Genomic DNA, 9117 nt, shown 5'->3' on the forward strand with positions numbered 1-9117 from the left:
AAACTACACCTATTTTTCTTCTTTATTTCGAGTTAAACCCTTAATGACTCCGTCAATCACTATCGGCCACCAACCACTAACGTTGCCTGACCGTAAGTCAGTCTCTCTCGCACGCCGGCCACCGTTCAACGGTGGCCACTCCCTAAGCTACGTTGTCCCGAGAAAATGAAAGAAAACAATGGAGAGCAAAAAAGAAGGTTACCTTTTCTATTGTTTCAAATATTTTGGGGGAAAAGGGGTCTTGATACAAGGGTTGTTGGGGTTATTATAACCCCAACTAATACAATTTTTATTATTTTTTAAAATAATAATAAAATAATAAAAATAAAGAAAAGAAAAGAAAAAAGTGGTGATTACACACTCTTTATTTGCAATTGTAGATCTAGAAATGTTTTTTAGTGTAGGCACACATGTATTAATAACACAAAATTTTGTATACGATGGATACAAATAAACTTTCAGGATGAACACAATTAATAAAATAAGTAACCAAAGAACTAAGGTGGATCTGCCACTGCTTATATGTTTGAGGTTGTTTTTTAGAGGAAATGGTTGATCCTCTATGGAGAACAACATTCATTTTTTATCACTAAAATCACTCAATGAGTTGAATACTATAATTTTATTACTTGCAGACAACATGAGATTGTTGATAAATTGATCCTCAAGCATATTCATTATTACTTGCAGACAACATGAGATTGTTGATGAAATTGATCCTCAAGCATATTCATTAGTCAATCACATTTGGTTTAAACAACATTATTACCAACATATGGTCTCCCTAAAGATAATTAACTCAATTTTTTAATGTTAATTAACAATTAAATTAGTATTAGTGTTAGTTCAAGATGCTGTGTTGTCCCCTACCTTTTTTATATAGTGCTCTTTGTTAATGGGTGCACCTAAAATTCAACACCCTAAGAGGCTCCCTGTTTGATTTCATGTGTAGGCTACTATGACTTGGTTTGTCCCCATTTGAATTTCCCTGGAATGTGCTGAAACGACTGTTTAATAAAGTGGTGTTTGGTACCACGGTTAAAGAATTCTAAAATAAGAGATTCAAGAGCACCTATAAATCAAACATTTAAAGAAAATAAAATGCACACTAAAATAGGATATAATTTTAAAAAATATATAGAAAGGATTACCATATCAATTACCTCTAAATATATATTATTGTTTAGGGTTAAGTTAAAAAAAAATCATTCTAAATATGAATCTGGTTGGTTTGTCTCATCTATGACAAAATTAAGTTTAAATTCAACTTTTTTATATATAAAAAAAACCTTAATTTTATAAGATCAAATCAGAATTTATCAAGTTCAAGTAAAATAACATCCCAAAATATCCTTATAAAATCTCGAGTTAATTGCATCACATGACCTCAAAGTATGATTCAAATTTTATATTGGTTAATGAATTTTTAAATATTTTAATTTCATTCCTAAACTATGACTATCATTTTAAATTTGTTCTCAAATTTTTGAACATTTCAATTTCATCTCTAAACTATGATCTTCATTCTAAATCGGTCCTCAAACTTTTTAAAATTTTGAATTTTATCTCATACTATACGTATATACTAATCACATCAATTGTTAATAAAATCGTTAGGCCAAGTTATATTATTATGTGTTTGAAAAAAATAATTGCATCTTTGAATGAAATTGGAAGATTCAAAAGTTTGGGGACCAATTTAGAAAGAGGGTCATAATTATGGAATAAATTAAAATGTTTGAAAGTTTAAGGACTAATTTGAAATGATAGTTATTGTTTAGGGATGAAATTGGAATAATCAAAAGTTTAAGGACTAATTTAAAATAAGAATTATAATTTGGGGGCATATGATGCAATTTTCTCTAAAATTTCATAATCTCAATGGTTGTGAACACACAAAAAAAGCATTAGATTATAATCATTTCTTCTGAGAAAAGTTTCAACAGATATGATAATATAATCACATGTACAATTCTCAAGGATCAAACTAATACTAAAAAAATATTAAAAGAAACTAAAAACTAAACATTAAAAACAAAAAGAATATAATGCCTTAAATTGATTGCAATTTCTTCATTATTTTAAATAATGATGGGAGAAAAGAAATAAAATTATTTAACCGTAAAATATAACTATATGGAAATTTTATGAAAATTTTCACTTAAATTTGCACCACAAAGAATAAGAACCTAAAATTTAGGTATAGAAAAGAGTTGGAAAAGTGGATTGACTTATTGATACGAGTAGGGATTGGCATGAGACATGAATCTGACGGGCTCTGATTTAATCCAATTTGACCGGGTCGAGTTTTTTTTAAAATATTAGGTTCGGTTTGGGTCGAGTTTTTAAGAGGTGTGCGAGCCGGGTCGATTCAGATTCGGGTTTAAGATGAAAAATATATGACCCGACCCGACATGAGAAAAGCATATAAATTTACCTTTATATTTAGAGATAATTGTAATAATGCCCCTCCATATATTTTTTTTCAATTAAATCCCTATTTTTATTGAATAAAAATAATATTGTTTTAATAAATATATTATTTCGGGTCAGGTGGTTCGGGTTTTGATTTTATCTCAAACAGTTGGGTTGGATTCAGGTCGGGTGGAGGGTGTATATTTTTCAATTCGTGTCGGATTCAGATGGAGGATGTATACTTTTCAGGTCAGGTCGGATTGACGGAAAATTCGACCTGACACGACCCATAGCCATTCCTAGATATGAGCATCATAAGTTTAAAATCGGATTTTGGTTTCACACTTTTAATAGACTCATTTATAAGAACCAAAATAAAATAATTAAAATTAAAGTTGAATATATTTGTATAAAACTTCATTTCTAAAAAATAAAAGAAAGTTAAACATTATAATTTCATCCCTAAATTATGGCCCTCTTTTTAAATTGATCCCAAAACTTTTGAATATTCTAATTTCATCCTCAAATTCATCCAAATATATAATTAGTTTCAACCATAGTTTAACCTAAATTTTGTTTTTCTTTTTAAAAATATAATAATATAACTTGGTCTAACGATTTTATTAACAAGGGATGTGATTAGTATATACGTATAGTGTGAGATAAAATTGGAATGTGCAAAAAGTTTGAGGACCAATTTAGAATGAATATCATAGTTTGGGGATGAAACTAAAATATTCAAAAGTTTGAGGACTAATTTAAAATTATATTCATAGTTTGGGAAAAATTGGAACATTTAAAAATTTATGGACCAATTTAAAATGAGGGCCATACTCTAAGGACATGTGATGCAATTAACTAGAAAAAAAAGTTAAATATGTTTAAAACACTTCGAAATAGTTTTTTTTTTATATTTATATACATCTAGGGTAATATGAACATTCATACTCTTGTCAATGCTCGAATTCGTGACCTCTAAAAAAATAACGAATCCTTTAACCATTGAGATCAATTGGTTCATGCTATAAATATGTATTAGATATGTTGAATTTATCTGAAAATTTTAGAAGAACATTTCTTCTAAGAACACTTTGCTAAAAGGAAAATATTTGTAATTTTAGAAATTGTATATTTTTCTCATTTTTAGTCATTTTATTTCTCTTTTCATTTTTTAAGGAAACATTTTCATTTTTTCTTGAAATATCTCTTTCCTCGGATGGAAGAATGATTCATGTAAAAAAATTAAAATGCGATTTCTCGACGATCCAATCATATATTTTCATAATTCAAAAGTATATTAAAATAATTTTTTCGAGTTATACTTATTAATAGAATCAAGTTTAGAATAAGCGGCAGAGAAAAGTATTAAACAAAAAATGTCTCAAAATATTCAATATTAATCCATAAAATTTTTAGATCAATCTAAAGATTGAGGGTTATTTCTTTTGTTTAATATTTTCTTAATTTATTGATAATACACACGTCCTGCATAATCAAATCTAAATTTTCTAAGAAGATTAACATTCTCTTTTACCATTAAGACCACTTAATAGATTTTTATTAAAATTTATTTTTATATGTAGTTGATCCATAGCTCAAATGATATTACACCATTTACAATAAAACTTGTATATTAGAATTTTTTGAATTAATCATTGTATCTAATCTATTAACCGACTAATTCAAATCGGGTACTGCATAGGTGATGGCGACCCTCCCAACCAGTTTACTCCATTCACAAACGCCAAAATTTGAACTCTTAATCTTATTTAAAAAATTTAATCCCTCATCTAATTAGACCATCTAATCGTTGATAAACTTGTATATTTGATTTTAGACATATATATAGTAGCACCATTTGATTCGCTAAACCTATATTATAGAAAATAAAATATTTATTTTGTTCTTCTCTACTTCATGAATAATTTTTTTTATCAGCTCAAAAAATAACCTCTATTATTAATTATTTTCATTATATTATTATTGTAAATATTACTACTATATATATAATATATGTACATTTAGAGTGAACGGTATGATACCGCCGGTTAAAATAATACTATATTTATTGAAGGATCTTCATTTTCATATATTGAAGTATTGAACAACAGATCAAATTTTTAATAATCGATACAGGACCACTTGGACTAGTCAAGTGGTAGCATACCTACAAAGTGATGGCTTAGTCATGGGTTTTAGGCTGTTATATGTAGTTGAATAATAATATTTTTTTTGGGATTAAAGTTTTATTTGTTTATTGAAATTGTTGAAGGATCTTTGACCTTACAAAACGAGAGTTATTAAATAGACCATTGACAGACTCACATGATCTATTAGAGTAAAATTTAAGGTTTGACTATAATATCTATCTAAGTTGTTGACCCACGAATAATCATAATTACCTGATATAACCAATTAAATCCACTATATATACCCCGGGCCCAAGTAAGACTAATAAAGGAGTCAAACCTTCTTCAATCTAGATATTATCTCTCATTCTTCTTCTTACAAGGAATAACCTGACATAACCAGTCAAGTCCATTATAAATACTCCCAAGTCCAAGATAAGACTAATGAAAGAGACGGACTCTCTCGATTATCTCACCAACCATGATCCTTAATTCAAATCAAAAAGGGCGAACCGCATAAATACTTAGCTTTGGGAAATTAAAAACAGTGGAGTTGACTTAAGGAAATTGTGGGCAAAAGAAGGGGTAAAGCATCTCATGATGAATGGGTATTGTGCGCCATGACAGAGCAATAGCCAGCACTATAAAGGCCACACCTTCCCCTCCGCATTCTCCCAGCTCCCTCCTCCTAACATCAAGCACTATCTATGTCAGATCTTCGCTTCAATACTTTTCTTCTGCTCTCTTTGCTCCTCTTCATGTCTATCTCCTATGGTAACCAATACTCCAACCACTACCTTTCTGCACATTAATCTCTTTACCCATCCACTGATCAGAGTTGATGTTGTTGTTGTTATTGGCAGGTATAGTTCACGAGTTTCAAGGTGGAATGCAGGCTACATATTACGCACTTGATCATCAACAGGTATAATATATATATTCCACAATCTTTCTCGTGCTTCGGGATTAATATATGCATGTAATGTGATCGTATAAACTACGTTCTTTATTGATTTCGAGATGTTGGTTTTACCGACTGTTATTAATTATTAGGTAAAGGGTGGGAATGAGAAGATCCAGATGAGTTCATCGTTAAGAAAGCTGTTGACGGGTGCAATGCTGGATTATGATGATGCAGGCGCTAATACTAAGCATGAACCGAGAAAACCCGGGAAACCCTAATATATATATATATATATATATATATATATATATATATATATATCCAGCAAACTCTCTAGTCTCTACTCACCCCTCTCTTTTCAGAGATCTTAGTATTAGAAAGGCGTGATATTATGGTGTTCTTGAACGAGATCTCATTTGGAGTAGCAATAAATACAATAATCATAATAATGAAGTGTTCTGTTACTTTTTTTATATTATTATATATGTAGATACCTAACAAAAGAAAATAAAAAAGTGAATTTAATTAAAACTGATTCTAAATTTTGAGTTTTATTAGTTGATTGAGTGATCACAGATGCTCACAATGTGAATTATTTTCAATACGATACATGCCATGCCGAACAGAAGTTGAACAACTTGTTGAACAGAAGGCAGAGGCAGCACTAAAAGATTCAACATTAATCTGGTAGTTAACAGCATGTGTAAAATTTGAACCAGAAAAAAATATGAACTCGAACTGTTTCAACTTCCAACAATGGCATCCGGCCATATATCTCCAAACAGATTTATATTTCAATACCAGCCAAATGAGTAAAATCCAGATAATAATTCAGTTTTGAAGTGGAGTTGTGGAAATTTATTTGTGACTGCTTATATATGAATAATATGATCCTTGTATTTGTATCTCACTATTCATCCAAATAAGTATACAGCATATCATCTTTCTTTCATTTGCCACGACTAAAAAATGCTTGCAGTCTCTTACTTTTGGTGAGATATTGTTCAATGTCGTTGGTGGTGTTGTCTTTCTCAAAATCAACAGCCGATTTCCGAGGTTCTGATGGAAACTGGCAATTCAAACCAAATTCAAGTTAGAATCTATAGCTCATATGCATCCTTAACAGAGTATGAACTGTTGAAGATATGCGGCAATGCTTCATTGATAGACTAAGCATATAAATGAAACTATTTTACACTCACCCGTCGTCTCGCACCATCCGAATTTGGAGTACTTGACCGGCTCTTATTGTGGGTTGTAGGCCTGCTATCAGATCCACAACTCAAACGAGGAAATCGATGAGGTGATACTGCTCGCTTCTCTGATCATAAGTCATAACCGAGAACAGATTTAAGGAACTAAGATGGTAAAAGAGAATAAAAAAGTATAGAATGGCAGTCCGAGAATAGAAAAGCTCAGAAGTATATCGACCTAATTCTTTCTTTGGCATGGTAACAGTAAAGGAAAACTTTGTGGATCGTTGTCGAGGCTGAGGAGAAGGTGATGGAGAACGTCCTCTTCTTCAACAACCATTACTAGAATAGTTGGTATTCATGCTCTAATTATACAACTAAATAACTATGGTCTATTAATCCAATTCATCAGAAATGTAATGGTGATCTTTACCTGATTGAAGATGCCGAGGTTTCCCCGACAGATTGTGGCGATCGGACTTCCCTAATTGTAGCTCGAACAGCTTTAGAGGAATCATTACAAGTAGGATCGATTTACATTGGAATCTTAACCAAAATATAAGAGATGATGCAAAAGGATAGATAAAACAACTACCATTCCTGAACCGATGGCAGTTGTCTTCATCGTCTAGACTGTATCCTTGATATTTTGACTTGGTTTGGTTTGCACCATGCAAGGTCTCCCCAACTGGAATTTGATCAAAGACATTAAAAACAGCCAAATATTCTTTCCCGGTAATTGCAATGGAACGGGAAAAAGGCGAAGAGAATGGAGTCGGGTAATTGCCTGGCAAGATGTAACGTTTATGGTACTTCGGTGTTTTGATCATCGACGACTGTTGGGAAATTCTCTCATGGTCAATATACTCTTGGCATTTTCGTACTCTCTGAAGTGCCACATTAAAGTATGGAAAAGTTAAATACTTTGTAAGCAAACAACAGGAAAGGCTAGAATCATAACCTCACCTCTTCGAAGCAAGATACCCGAAGCTCTGTTCCAGAAACCTCATTAACCCTTTCTTCCAAAAAATTGTTAACCTTGTATGTCACAGAACCCAGATGATCGACGGTGTTCACAATGGCTTTTACCGCATAATCCTTTAATGTCTACAACTCAGCATATATATGACGATCTTCCTTCATAATCGACAATAGGAGAAAATGGAAGTAATTAAACTCGAACAACACTGAAAGACATGAGCTATGAGGAATTAGAGTGACTCACATCTGCTTATGGTCATCATTAGAGTAGGACAGCTCGAAATACTCGGCTGCTGAGTAAAGTTGTGTTCTCAGATTTTTGAAATCCTACACAAAGAAACTCTGTGATAAAACAATAAATATGAGACATAAACGCATTATCTAGCAGTGCAAAGTGCCAAATCTGTGCATATCGCACTGACTGATATGGATGGCGGCTTAGCAACCTCCAAGAACATCCACCACTTGAAATATTAAGACAAAACCACCCAAATTAGGCAGTGATTTAACTTGAATGCTGGTGCAACCAGTTTGGCCATCAAAATGCTAAGCATACAGCCTAGAAGTACTAAAATTCGACCAGGATATCGAAGAAAAGAAACAAAACAAAGATTTCAACTTTAAGGAAGATCCTATTCTTTCAAGCCTAAGAACTAAACAGACAAAATATCAAGAACTCCGATACCTTGAGAATATCAGACAATAACAGCCTACGCTGCATAGAAACTTCTTCATAATTAGATTCTTCTCGATATATCAGCATAGCAGCAAGGAGACCGGACCGAGTATGCCTTAACATGTATAATCAAAATAACCATATTTATTTCAAGCAAATGGGGGAAAGGGAGAGCAAGAAAAAATAGTTCATCTAACACCAAACAAAACAAGATAGAAATCATATGATAATATTATGTCCCTAAGCGCCATGGAAAGAAACAGAAAACCACATTGAACCTTGAGAATTTAAAATAAGAACCGCAACAATATGACAACATCAAACTTGAAACTTGTAGACAGAGTGAGACACTTCAAAACTACCAAAGGCGATAAAAAAACAAATAATAAAAAACAGACAACACTTTGCCAATTGCTTCACTTCTGCCACTACCCAGAAATAAAATATGGGGGGGGGGGGAACAATTCTCATACACAAAATCGACAGATAATAAACTAAAATACTTGATTGTCATACATAGGAGAAACCCCATTTTGTCTGTGAATCTTCAGCAATACTCTAAGTGCATTAAACATTTAAAAAGAAAGATAACTCCAAAAGCTGGAAATTTTCCATTCTTTTTCTTTATTTGCAGAGACAGCCAAAGAACAGTGATGTTGAGATACTTCTCAGAAAGTGTGAATATCATTTCAGCTGAACTAAAGCCAAATAGGTAAATGGCCTTAGTGAAACAAATTGTAGGCCTTGTCGGGTCATCTTCTTCCCTTTCTTCTCAGAATCTCAACATGTAAAAGCACAAAACTAACCAAAATAGAAAGT

At 32.0% G+C, this 9117-nt stretch overlaps 1 protein-coding gene across 1 annotated transcript; it reads right to left on the minus strand.

The window, feature by feature from the left end:
* Window positions 1-6382: 6382 nt before the first annotated feature.
* Window positions 6383-8830, minus strand: LOC120163115 (protein ABIL2-like). Its single transcript, XM_039173125.1, has 9 exons — window positions 8815-8830; window positions 8719-8726; window positions 7608-7748; window positions 7429-7528; window positions 7237-7329; window positions 7075-7144; window positions 6880-6968; window positions 6651-6769; window positions 6383-6517 (listed from the first exon to the last, which is right to left on the minus strand). Exons 1-9 carry the CDS (start codon window positions 8828-8830, stop codon window positions 6398-6400), a joined length of 756 nt encoding a protein of 251 aa, XP_039029056.1. The 3' UTR covers window positions 6383-6397.
* Window positions 8831-9117: the final 287 nt, after the last annotated feature.

This window comes from Hibiscus syriacus, unplaced genomic scaffold (assembly GCF_006381635.1).
Source record: "Hibiscus syriacus cultivar Baekdansim isolate YM2019G1 unplaced genomic scaffold, ASM638163v2 tig00111427_pilon, whole genome shotgun sequence".
In the NCBI taxonomy this organism is placed as follows: Eukaryota; Viridiplantae; Streptophyta; class Magnoliopsida; order Malvales; family Malvaceae; genus Hibiscus; species Hibiscus syriacus.